Source organism: Podarcis filfolensis (genome assembly GCF_964270895.1).
Source record: "Podarcis filfolensis genome assembly, chromosome: 15".
Lineage (NCBI taxonomy): Eukaryota > Metazoa > Chordata > Lepidosauria > Squamata > Lacertidae > Podarcis > Podarcis filfolensis.
Genome location: NC_139618.1, coordinates 3,424,599 through 3,437,699, shown reverse-complemented (window position 1 = coordinate 3,437,699; position 13,101 = coordinate 3,424,599). Strand labels below are relative to the sequence as shown.

The 13,101-nt window shown below is 46.8% G+C and overlaps 1 protein-coding gene across 1 annotated transcript in view; it reads right to left on the bottom strand.

Moving 5' to 3' along the window:
• Positions 1–4,059: 4,059 nt before the first annotated feature.
• The window catches only part of AKAP10 (A-kinase anchoring protein 10), a 31,610-nt gene continuing 22,568 nt past the window's right edge, over positions 4,060–13,101 (bottom strand). The window contains exons 9-15 of the mRNA XM_083587769.1: positions 12,502–12,646; positions 11,480–11,662; positions 10,399–10,508; positions 8,986–9,068; positions 8,049–8,101; positions 6,488–6,583; positions 4,060–5,567 (exon numbers count right to left, since the gene is read on the bottom strand). Coding sequence (XP_083443895.1) covers positions 5,562–5,567; positions 6,488–6,583; positions 8,049–8,101; positions 8,986–9,068; positions 10,399–10,508; positions 11,480–11,662; positions 12,502–12,646 — 676 coding nt within the window. The 3' untranslated portion in view covers positions 4,060–5,561. The remainder of the gene's footprint in view (positions 5,568–6,487; positions 6,584–8,048; positions 8,102–8,985; positions 9,069–10,398; positions 10,509–11,479; positions 11,663–12,501; positions 12,647–13,101) is intronic.

Genomic DNA, 13,101 nt, shown 5'->3' with positions numbered 1-13,101 from the left:
GGGGGTCACAAAGAGTCGGACACGACTAAACGACTAAACAACAACAACAACAACATGTTGTTTGATCTTGATTGGGGTCAGACAGAACTTTGGTCCATAAAGGCCAGTATTCTCTACTCTGACTGGCAGCAGCGGCCTTTCAAGGTCTCTGGCAGAGAGCGGGGGGCAGGGGCTTTCTCCCATCATCTGCTTGCCTTTAGGTTGGTATTATGTATTCAGTTATGTTATGTATCCAACTTTTACTTGGAACCTAGGATCTTCTGCATGCCAAGCAGCTGTCCTGTCTCCCCCACTGCTTCCGGAGCTTTTCCATTCACCTGGCACACCTTAGCCCCTGAACCCTCATATAGAAGAATAATAGAGGCTGCTGGATCTTCTTCTTCTTTATTGATCCCTCGTAGCCGAGTAAGATTGTCTTCCATATACACGGTTTTAACAATATGTCCCGAAGTGACTGTGGAGGCCAATTCTGGATCCACACGTCCTTCCACAGTGGAGACATGGGTGTTCGGGCGGGAGTTGATCACGGTGTGGATTTGCCAAGTGTTCCTTCCTCTTAACATGTTTCTCCCTTGCATCCTGAGTTCGAGTGTCTTCAAAGCCCACGACACCTTTGGTAAAGGCTGTTCTCCAACTGGAGCGCTTGCAGGCCAGTGTTTCCCAATTGTTGGTGCTTAGACTACATTTTTTTAAAATTGCCTTGAGACAGTCTTTAAACCTCTTTTGTTGACCACCAGCATCACACTTTCCATATTTAAGTTCAGAATAGAGTAGTTGCTTTGGAAGATGATCATCGGGCATCCGCACAACATGACCAGTCCAACAAAGTTGATGTTGAAGAATCATTGCTTTGACACTGGTGATCTTTGCTTCTTCCAGTACACTGGTATTAGTTCGCCTGTCTTCCCAAGTGATGTGTAATATTTTTCAGAGACACCGTTGATGGAATCTATCAAGGAGTTGGAGATGGTGTTTATAAGTGGTCCATGTTTCACAAGGGACGCGGGTGTGGCTGTGGGTTAAACCACAGAGTCTAGGGCTTGCTGATCAGAAGGTTGGTGGTTCGAATCCCCGTGACGGGGTGAGCTCCTGTTGCCCGGTCCCTGCTCCTGCCAACCTAGCAGTTCGAAAGCACGTCAAAGTGCAAGTAGATAAATAGGTACCGCTCTGGCGGGAAGGTAAATGGCGTTTCCGTGCGCTGCTCTGGTTTGCCAGAAGTGGCTTAGTCATGCTGGCCACATGACCCGGAAGCTGTACTCCGGCTCCCTCGGCCAATAAAGCGAGATGAGCGCTGCAACCCCAGAGTCGGTCACGACTGGACCAAATGGTCAGGGCTCCCTTTACCTTTACGTTTCACAAAGCACCCATCTAGTCCAGCCTCCTGTTCACACAGTGGCCAACCTGATGCCCCCAGTGGGAAGCCCACAAGCAGGTTCTGAGCACAAGAGCAACTCTCCCCACACCTTGTGATTCCTCATGACTGGTATTCAGAGGCAGACTCTGATAGCGGAGGGAGAAGCTAGCCTTATGCTGCAGGAAACAACAGCAAAACTTGAAAGCCTCGTTATCACCTTGCTCCAGAGGAAGGTTGATAAATCACCCTGGTGCTGTGGTAGATTACATCATGGCCCTTCTCTGAAAGGAAGCCCTCTATCCTCGTGTTCCACCTCCAAAACAGCACTGTTTTATCTTTCAATTCCAGTAAATTCTTTCTTCTGAAGTGTTCCCCCCCCCCATCTGAATCTTGGTGCAGCACTGGGGTTGTACTTGTGTGAAGACCCTGCTTTTCTGCAACCAGCTGGAAGTGGGGTTAAAAACAGAGGTTCCACACTATCATTTATTTCATGACGACTTACATCCTAAATATTCCTTTTTCCCCTGTCCCCCCTCCCCCGCCGAGCATTGATTTGCCAGTTCCTGTTTCCTGAAGAAGGAGAGTGGTATTTAATTTCTGGCTTCCAGAGTGATGATTGTTTTAAAAATATGTGAAAAGTAGCAAATAATAATAGTAATATAAAAATGGCAGTGTGAGCTGGAAATCAGTAAACATGCACATCGGGACATGAGCAGATTAAGAGGCAATGGCTCCACCCAGCCAGTATCAGAAAGGTTGGAGCTACAATTGTGTACTAAATATCACCATAAAATCAGGAGGGTGGCAATGAAATCTCACCACAGATTTAAAAAGAAAAAGATGGCATTATAACAGAAAATGGGAAAAGTAACAGGTTATCAGTAGAAGTAGAAGTAGAGACATCACCTTGCCAACAGAGGTTCGTATAGTTAAAGCTATGGTTTTCCCAGTAGTGATGTATGGAAGTGAGAGCTGGACCATCAAAAAGGCTGATCGCCAAAGAATTGATGCTTTTGAATTCTGGTGCTGGAGGAGACTCTTGAGAGTCCCATGGACTGCAAGAAGATCAAACCTCTCCATTCTGAAGGAAATCAGCCCTGATTTCCAGGAGGCAGTGGAAGACAGAAGTGCCTGGTGTGCTCTGGTCCAGGGGGTCACGAAGAGTCGGACACGACTAAACGACTAAACAACAACAACAATCAGTGCTGTTAGATAGATATGTCCTATCAATCAATCAATCAATCAATCAATCAGTATCCTATCCTATCCATCAATCAATCAATCAATCACACACACACACACAAATAACCTTGAGTGCACAGGATGGGAATCCCAAACAAAAAAGGCTACTGTGAAAGCAACTTCCTTACATGGTATCATTTTGCTGTCTATGGGGAAGAGAATAGCATGGTATAGTGGTTAGAGCAACACACCACGAAACTGTCACTGCCTTTCTCAGCCTAACAGGGTTGTTGTGGTGATTAATCAAGGGCGGGGAGAACCCATGTTTGGAGAGAACCTGGAGCCTGGAGGAAAACATGGTCTATAAATGCAAACAAATAAAGCAAGCTAGCTTCAGGACTGCTGCATCTGTAACGTGTTTTAGTGACACCTGCTTGTCTTTCATTGCTGCCCCCCACAATCTGCCTCATTTATGCGCCTTATGGGGTGGCTTCCCCCCATTTTTGAGCACTTTTGAGGAACTCCACAAAGTACACCCCTCCAGCATGAGAAATATGGTCTATTTCATTCCTGCCCTTCAAGGATTCTCACTGCTGGTGAACCTGCACAGCCCCCACCTCCCACCGGTCAGAATGAACTAGATCTGTTTAACAGAAGTTCATGGAATGAGTTTAAAATACCTCTGAACAACACTTAAAAGTAGTTTCCACAATTGCTGAGCAAACTGAACACAACTTAAGCTCATTATGGGGTAGAATGTTGAACGGTTTGTAGTTACATTAAAAAAACCACCCTCTTTAGACTTTGAAGCTTAAATATAACAACTGTTGGGGAAAAGAAATTAAAACTACACATTCATGTTTGTGTGTGTGTTGATGTTTTTTAGTCTTCTTAAAGTATATTTTATACTTCAGCACATCAGCTTGTAACATTCTGAGTTATCTTTTTGCCTATGATAATTTGGACGCACTTGAACTGTGAACTGAAGTTTGTTTTGCAAAGGGACAAAGGTGAAACTGGATTTAATTGCTGGACTTGAACTCATTTCGTTTTTCAAATGGACTTTCCAAGCACCCTGCTGCCTCACCAACCCCCCACTTAGTAAGCAGTACTGTGTCTCTGCCCTACTGGGAGAGCTGATCCTGACCCACGGCACCTACGCAAATGAAACCAGTTGCTCGTTGTTGTCGTAGATGGCTAGATGTCAGGGACTTTGAAAGCCAATCTACTGCAAATTACCCAGCGATTGTTCCATAATCCCAGTGTACTTTCTGTCCATCCTTGGATTTGAGGAAGGCAAATGTGGGAAACCTCCCCCCCCCCCGCAAATGTTGCTGAACCACAACTCCCATCAGTCCTGTGCATGTTTGCTGTGGCTGATGGAAGTTAATAGTTCAGCAACATCTAGAGAGCCAAAGGTTCACCCCCACCTGGTTTGAAAGTGTCGATTCAGCTTTTCTAGCTGGGAACAGACAAGCCACCTAAGGAAACGCACACACGGAAGATGGACACAAATTCATAATATTTATATATATATATATATATTTATATATTTTCAATCAAAACACAATTTAAATATGCTTCTTAAGTACATGAATACTTGGGCATGAGACTGTAAGGTGGTGGTACACAGTACCAAAAAACATATACACAGCTTTTTGCTTCTGGCAGACTGACAGGAGTGCCTTGCTAGATCAGATATTGCAACAGGAGGATGATACCTGCTTCATCCATCAAGACTTTCAAAACGCTGGAGACGAATCGAGGGGGGGGTCTCCTACAGAGGATTTGGGTTGTGTGTGTGTGTGTTGTTTTTTTAAATGTTTCTTTTGCACAGAGTCTTCAGAAAACAAAAGCAAAATGGAATTGAAAAGCAAACAAACTCTCTAAACAGAAAACATTTCAACCGGAGTGAAGACCTAAAGGAAAATACGCACAACACACAGACACACGGAGTGGACCCATTCCTGAGTACTCTGAATACTCTGGGGAAACTAGTCGCCTGCTGCAGGAATAATGGAAGCGTCCCTCCAGGTTGCATGGAGATCGCTTCCTATCCCCCTAAAGGATTGCAAGAAAATGTAAGGACAAAGGCCTGCTGACTCAGAACTGGCAATTAAAAAAAAAGACCAGGAAACAGAAAACAGTTTTAGTTCAACAGGAGCATTTGCAAAGCTTTAAAACAAAAAAGAGGGCACCCGGGGAACAGAGATCATTCTTTTCTGCTTGCATTTCAGTCCTTGGCAGAACATGCCCATTACAGGACGAGATGGGTGGGTGTGGAGCTCTGCCTTCTCAGAAGCAAGGAATGGACTTGACTGACTTAAGGGCCAAAGTGACTATGGAGAATCGGAAGTCGCTTGCAATCAACGCCCGCTCTCTGTCACTATTTTTTCCAGGACCGAGACAAATGTGAGAGAAGAGGTTCAGCTGCTACCGTATTCAGAACGCTTCAAGTAAAAAGAAAGAAAAACTCAAAATGGCTCCAGGATTCTTAAAAGACCGTTCGCCGTCAATAGCTCAGCCCTCTCTGACGGGTTAAGGTGCCCCGTGCCTTTCTGATTGCAGATTTTTCCTCTAAAAAAAGAAAGCACAGCTAGGAACCTTCAGAGGAGGAAGAGACGTGGAAATCTATCCTCCAGTCCTTTCGATGTGAACTGTGCTCCAGTTCCAAGCCATTTGGAGGAGAAATCCTTCGCAGAGGGAGCTGGCAAACCTTTTGCCAGAAACGTGTCTGTTCAACAGGGAATTTAGGGCATATGTGCAGGAGAGAAGCAAACTGATTTGCGCTCAATGCAAGGAAGTCTTAGGCCCTGCTTCCCCCCAAAATCTCCTGAAAATGTTTGTTCTGAAAGGAGGACACACATCAGTCTACAGTGCTTGGTTTTCTGCTGACTCTGTTTCAAAGGAGAAATCGGCCAACAGAGTTTTCATTTCCCCTGGGGTGGAGAGAGAAGGAACAGAATCCACTTGTATCTTCAGAGGCAGAAAAACCCAATGTCCCCTTGTTTGGAAATGCTGAAGATCATAGCTGCGGGTGTGAGGAGAGAAAGAGAGAGAAAATGTTGGTTTGATAGTACAGTGGTGGGTGGAAAAGACACTGGGGCAAGTAGACAGAAGTCTCAGGGTTTGCCTCAAACAATGGTTGCTTGGAGGACCCCAGGTGAGGACCCCAGATGTTGTTGGGACTTCAGCTCACAACAGCAGCAATAATAATAATAATAATAATAATAATAATAATAATAATAATAATATTTATACCCCACCCATCTGGCTGGGTTTCCCCAGCCACTCTGGGAGGCTCCTAACAGAATACTAAAAACATGATAAAACATAAGACATTAAAAACTTCCCAAAACAGGGCTGCCTTCAGATGTCTTTTAAAAGTCAGATAGTTGTTTATTTCCTTGACATCTGATGGGTGTTCCACAGGGCGGGTGCCACTACTGAAAAGGCCCTCTGCCTGGTTCCCTGTAACCTCACTTCTAACAGTGAGGGAACTGCCAAAAGGCCCTCGGAGCTGGACCTCAGTGTCTGGGCTGAACAATAGGGGTGGAGACGCTCCTTCTGATATACTGGACCGAGGCAGTTTAGGACTTTCAAGGTCAGCACCAACACTTTGAATTGTGCTCAGAAACGTACTGAGAGCCAATGTAGGTCTTTCAGAACTGGTGTTATGCCCAATGCTCAAGGATTATGGGAGTTGGAGTCCAGCAACATTCCAGAGGGTCCACAGACTTCCCCCATCCCTGGCCTAGCAGGAGGCAACTCTTGTTTCCTTAAGGGGATTTGCAGGGAATTAAAATACAGTAGCGGCTAAATCTGGGATGGGGAACCTGCAGCCTTTCACAGGCATGCTGGCTGGGAGTAGGAGTCCAAATCTAGAGGACACTGCCTTCACGAAGGCGCAGCCATAAAGAGCATGCAACCAGGGGAACGCCCCCTTGTTACCTTTGTAATTTTTTCTACAGCTGGGTCAGGTTGTGCCTGGTGCATGACATCATTGACAATCATCTTTGCGATCCTCCAGGCCATCTCCTCTTGAGCCTGAAAAGCAGAAAAGCAGGCAACGCTTGGGCTTAGGAAATACGCAACCCCAAAATGGCGGGGTGGAGAAGAAACCTAACACACACACGCTGCAGTTATTGGCTGCCAACTACTACTACCTAGGACAGCTGCAATCTTTTTTCCTCCCACCAAACAGCCAAGAGAATCCCAAGTACAGTGGTGCCTCGCAAGACGAAATTAATTCGTTCCGCAAGTTTTTTCTTCTTGCGAGTTTTTTGTCTTGCGAAGCACGGTTTCCCATAGGAATGCATTGAAAATCAATTAATGCGTTCCTATGGAGACCGCCTTCAGACCAGGTCCGGGGACAGTCTGTCCCCGGACCTCTTCTGAAGGCTGGCGGGGGGAGAAGGACTTTTCTCCCCACCGCCAGCCTTCAGAACAGCCTTCTGAAGGCTGGCGGTGGGAAGAAAAGCCCTTCTCCCGCCGCCAGCCTTCAGAAGAGTTCCCGCAGGGCTGCCTAGGCTGCGGATAGCAGCCTGCTGCCCCGCACGAGGGGCGCTCTTAAGCAGAGCGCCCCTCGCACGGGGCAGACATTCGCAGCTTGGGGAGCCCTGCAGGACTTCCCCGCAGGGCTCTCCAAGCTGCGGATAGCAGCCGGCTGCCCCGCACGAGGGGCGCTCTTAAGCAAAGCGCCCCTCGCGCCGGGCAGACATCCGCAGCTTGGGGAGCCCTGCAGGAGTTCCCCGCAGGGCTCTCCAAGCTGCGGATAGGGGTAGCAGGCTGCTACCCGCAAGCTGCGGATAGGGGCAGCAGGCTGCTATCCGCAGCTTGGAGAGCCCTGCGGGGAAGTCCTGCAGGGCTCCCCAAGCTGTGGATGTCTGCCCGGCGTGAGGGGCGCTCTGAAGCAGAGCGTCCCTCGCGCGGGGCAGCAGGCTGCTATCCGCAGCCTAGGCAGCCCTGGGGGAACTCTTCTGAAGGCTGGCAGGGGAGAAGGGCTTTCTTCCCACCGCCAGCCTTCAGAACAGCCTTCTGAATGTTGGCGGTGGGGAGGAAAACCTTCCTCCCACCGCAAGTCTTCAGGACAGGTCCGGGAACAGAGGAGAAGGCGCGCTGCGCTTCCCCGCTGTCCCCGGAGATTTCCCTATGGGCTTTCGTCTTGCGAAGCAAGCCCATAGGGAAATTCGTCTTGCGAAGCTGCTAAAAATCGGAAAACCCTTTCGTCTTGCGGGTTTTTCGTTTAGCGAGGCATTCGTCTTGCGGGGTACCACTGTATTCCAAATTTTGCAAGAGGAGATTGTAACATTCACAGAAGCAACCCAATTATTGATACTTTTTGTTGGTGTTATGAATTCCTCCCCCTGGCACAAAGCACCCACTTCCCTCTGATATATTCCTTGAAGCCAGCTAAAAACAGAGAGACGCACAGATAGACAAGACATCCACACACTTGAGATTTCTTCTGCGGCGTCTTAGCAAGAGGCTAGGAGATCTGAAGGGGCCTTACCTCATCTGTGTTTCCTTGCACCCATTTCTTCATTGCTTGTGAAAACATGGACCCTGGATTGGGGGAATGAGAGAGAGAAAGGCGATGCAGCAGCATGCAGGAGGAAACAGGTGTTATTCTAATAATAAAATGACACTCTGGCAATTTTCTCTACCTAGGAACAGCCACAAATAATAAGGGTGTAAGAGCAGCTCTGCTGAATCAGACCAACAGCCCTGCCTATTTGTGTATTCAGTTTAGGACTCTCTTCCCATGAAACACCCCGAAGTGATCAGAAGCATGAACAGTTAAAACACATATGTCTGTCTAAGTCCAGCATTCAAATTTGTTATGAAGGCAAACAGGCATCATAACTGAAGTTTGATTTTATAGTTTTAACTGATTATTATTTTTTTGTATTGCACTTTTGTAAACAGCTTATACAGACCACTGAAGTTAGTGGTAAATAAATTGTTTCAATAATATATATACTGATGAAAGGCAGGTTATACTTTATTTGATTTTTAAAAAATCTTCACTGGTGGGGCTGCTCCAAAGAGCTGCTTCGAAAAGTGTTTAGTAATAATAATAATAATAATAATAATTTATTATTTATACCCCGCCCATCTGGCTGAGTTTCCCCAGCCACTCTGGGCGGCTCCCAATCAAGTGTTAAAAACAGTACAACATTAAATATTAAAAACTTCCCTGAACAGGGCTGCCTTCAGATGTCTTTTAATGATAGGATAGCTGCTTATTCCTTCACATCTGAAGGGAGGGTGTTCCACAAGGTGGGCGCCACTACTGAGAAGGCCCTCTGTCTGGTTCCCTGTAACCTCACTTCTTGCAATGAAGGAACTGCCAGAAGGCCCTCGGTGCTGGATCTCAGTGTCCGGGCTGAACGTTTAGGTTGTTTTGGCACCATCCCTTCAAAAGATTTCAGGAGAAGACAGTTTACCTTTCGACTTCTTGACGTCGGGCTCCGGCTCAGACTCCCGGATGAACTGGCCCAGGTCACTCACTCGCCCAAACGTCATTTTTCTGCAGCAGGAGTTGGCGGATGGAAAAAGAGAGAGAGAGAAAGACCAGAGTCATGAGCTGTGGGGAGGAAGAGCCAGTCACAGCACAAGAGACCACCCTCCCACCGCATTGCGCATCATTTCACCTCAGGATTTTAAACGCCTGAACAGGAGTGGGATCAGTGAAATCTCAGGGGCACTTCCCACGATGTTATTAACTCAGCAGTGATTTATAATTCTGGCTATGGAAAAGCTTTTTCTTTCTTTCTTTGGTTTTTCGAAATGAGTAACATCGCTATTTATATTTTACAAACAAGAATAAACTATAAATGGAAATAAAACAGCCCTCCCCCAACTTTCAAATGCAGAAAGCCATTGTTGAAATATCCATGTTGTACAGGTTAGTATATTCATGCCTAGATGCTTGAGATGTCATGTGTCTTAAGAAGTCCATGTGAAAAGCTTCCTTTTTAAGATGCCGACTTCTGTTCTGGAGAATTCCCTTCTCACTCTCTCTCACTCCCATATAGCTGCTGTTTCTGAACACTCTGCTGCCCACTGGCACCACGAGGTCCGCACCTCACATCTCCAACCCACTCCACAGGGATTTCTGCACCACCCTAGACCTCTTCACTCGCCCTTTTCTGGTTCTGCATCTTCTTTAGATTTCTTGCCCTTGCACTCACTCATTAGTGTGGAGTTCTATAGGAAACGTACCCAAGGCTTTTGCTCTCCTAGCAATACACACACACACACACACACACACAGAGAGAGAGAGAGAGAGAGAGAGAGAGAGAGAGAGAGAGAGGAAAGCCTCAAAAACTGGTGGTAACATCCAACACTTTTGCATCCAGGAGTGGAAGAATAATAATAAGAAGAAGAAGAAGAAGAGGAGGAGGAGGAGGAGGAGGAGTTTGGATTTGATATCCCGCTTTATCATTACCCGAAGGAGTCTCAAAGCGGCTAACATTCTCCTTTCCCTTCCTCCCCCACAACAAACACTCTGTGAGGTGAGTGGAGCTGAGAGACTTCAGAGAAGCGTGACTAGCCCAAGGTCACCCAGCAGCTGCAGGTGGAGGAGCGGGGAAGCGAACCCGATTCACCAGATTACGAGTCTACCAGCTGGGCCGGGATAGCCTAAGCCTGCTGTCTATGCTCTGGTAACCTCTAGGTTAAATTACAGCTACAAAGTCAGCTCTAGGGAAAGAATCTGGAGTTTTTAAGGAAGCTGGGGGGGGGGGGAGCTGCTTTCATCATTGAAGGCCAAAGTCCGAAAATGGCTGGGAATAGCAGCATACTCCCGTTTCCCCACCCTCTGCTTCCTCGCAGCAAGAGCTCCAAAGGGATCTTACCCAGCGTACGTCCGTTGATACAGAGACTCCGGGTCCAGGCTGGCAGCATCGACAATTATTGCTTCGTCAAAGTTTTTCAGGATTTTTATATTCGCCTTTTTGAGGCCGGGCTGCAACAGAGTTTCCAGGCATTATTAATTGACCCGGGGAGGAAGAGGAGAAGACGGTGGGGGTGGGGTGGAAGCAAGACAAGAGCTGATGCTTTAAGAACAGGGACAGGGAGGAGGAAAATCCAGATGGGCCATGGACCTTACAGTCCATGATGGCTGCCCATTCCCAGAAGAAAACCCAAAGATGCAAAGGGATGTACACATGGCAGCAACATCCTTTTTTGTGAAGGCAGCCGCTGCAAAGTGTGGAACTCCCTCCCTGCACCTTGTTGCCAAATGATGCCCACGAAGGGCTTCCAAGAATTACAAAAGTGCTTCGCAAATTAACAAGCACAGTGGTACCTTGGTTCTCAAACACCTTGGTACTCAAACAACTTGGAACCCAAACACTGCAAACCTGGAAGTAAGTGTTCCGGTTTGCGAACTTTTTCGGAAGCCAAACGTGCTCCACTTGGAGTGTTATGCTGAGGTCTGTCTGTTTCTGCTATTTATTTTGTTTTAGCGGTTCTTTTTTGTTTTGTTTTTGTGACTGTGTGGAACCCAGTTCAGCTACTGATTCATTGATTGATTGTGTGACTGCAGTACATTGCTTATTGCTTTCATTTTATGGATCAATGGTCTCGTTAGAGAGTAAAATTCATGTTAAATTGCTATTTTAGGGGTTGTTTTTAACAGCCTGGAACGGATTAATCCATTTTGCATTAGCGCGCCTTGGTTCTGGAACGCTTTGGTTTTGGAACAGACTTCCAGAACGGATAAAGTTTGAGAACCAAGGTACCACTGTAACGGCAACTGTACTTTCTGCCACCCTCACCATCCCCTCGCTCAAGCAGTCCATTCTCTCTCTTGGCCTTTGCTAAGGACGGGGGTCAGGGAAGCAGGCTTCCAAGCGAGAGCTGATCAGACCCCAAGGAGGCGGGTGGTGGTTGTTTGTTTGGAGAGAGAGAGAGAGCGAGAAGCAGGCCACACACCTGGGAGGAAGAAGCCGTGCCATCCAGGGAGCCCATGTGGGAGTCGTGGTCAGGAGGGCCGCCGTGGCCGTGAACAGTCGGGGCGTTGCAGCCGCTGGCAAACTCATCTCCGCGGACCGAATGGATGAGGTCGTTCAAGTATTTGTAGTAAAGGTTGCTGGAGAGGAAGCTGGGGAGGAAAACCTGGAAGAGAGGGAAGACACCCCAGGGCACATTTAGAACCGGGAGGATGCAGCTCAGGGGGCTCTTCTGCAGGCAGAAGGTGTCAGGATCAACCCCCGGTATCTCCAAGGAAGAAAAGGATCAGGGAACAGCAGATGGGAAAGGTGCCTGTCTGCCTGAGAACCAGAAGATCTGCTGCCAGGCAGAGCAAAAGAACCTGGGCTTCTCATGCTCCTATTTAAAACCAGCCCTTTGTTCAGAACAACGAGGGCTGTAATCTTGCTGTATTTTTAGAGGAAAGGCCTTAGCTCAGCGAAAGAGCACCCGCTTTGCTGCAGTTTCAGGCCTGGCTCGCCAGATGAACATGGCTGTTTTAAAATCAACACCCAGTTTCAGAGATTTTCCTCCAACCAGAAGAGTCCGCGACCAGAAGGAGGAGGAGTATCAGGAAGAGTGGAATAAATTTAATGATTATTTAGTTAAATTTGCTAAGTTAAACTAACTGTAAACAGCTTGCAGATACTTAATGGGCTTAGGATTTTATTTATGTTAAGTGATGAATTAATATGTTTAATTCCATAAGGTGAAGATCTAAGGATGTTAATGTTTAAGTTAAATTTCATAAAAATTGGGATTTGGAAAACCGGTAAAAGGACATGCAATGAAATTCAACCAAGGGGAAACGAGGAATTCACTTAACAAAGTTAATAACTGTAATTTTCAATAAGGCTATGATTTTTGTTTGTTTGTTTTGTGTGTTTGTTTGTTTATAATATTGTGAAAACTAATAATTTTTTTGAGAGATATTCCTCCTAAAGATTAAAAAAGAGGGGGAGGGAGGATGAGAGCCACCTCCTCACCTTCTCCATGGTGGTCCAGGCTTGCCGCAACGGAGTGGTGAAACAGTTGGGGAGTGGTCCACCTTCCCTGCAAATGTTGGATTCTATTTCCAGTCTCACGGGGTCATCGAAGCCTAGAGGATGAGTGGCTTGGAGGGAGAAGTACCTGCAGCCACAGAGGAGGAGGACGAGGCAGAAAAGAACAAGAGAGGGGGGAAACGACAATGCTGAGTAGGGCTGGATATCACCAGCATGATATATCTATAATCACAATATGTGAAATAAGGAAGGAACTGTACAGTTTCATCCTTACTTCAGACATTGTGGTAGATTGTGATGTTTAACTGGTGATAGTGAGGTTTCGCTGCTGATAACATCGCAGTGTTTAGCTGGTGTCGCCTAGCCCTTACACGCATTGTGATTTGTGATATATTGCCAGCTCAAATATTATGAAACAATTATCACAATGTGAACTTCAAACCGGTTTTGGACGATATATCGTCGCCCAGCCCTAATGCTGAGGAGGTGACGTTTCAAAAAAGTCCGACTCCACGGGTCCCACATCTCTGACCCAACTGTAAAGTCCCTCTTTCACACACAGGCAGAAGCAAAAGGCCCAAT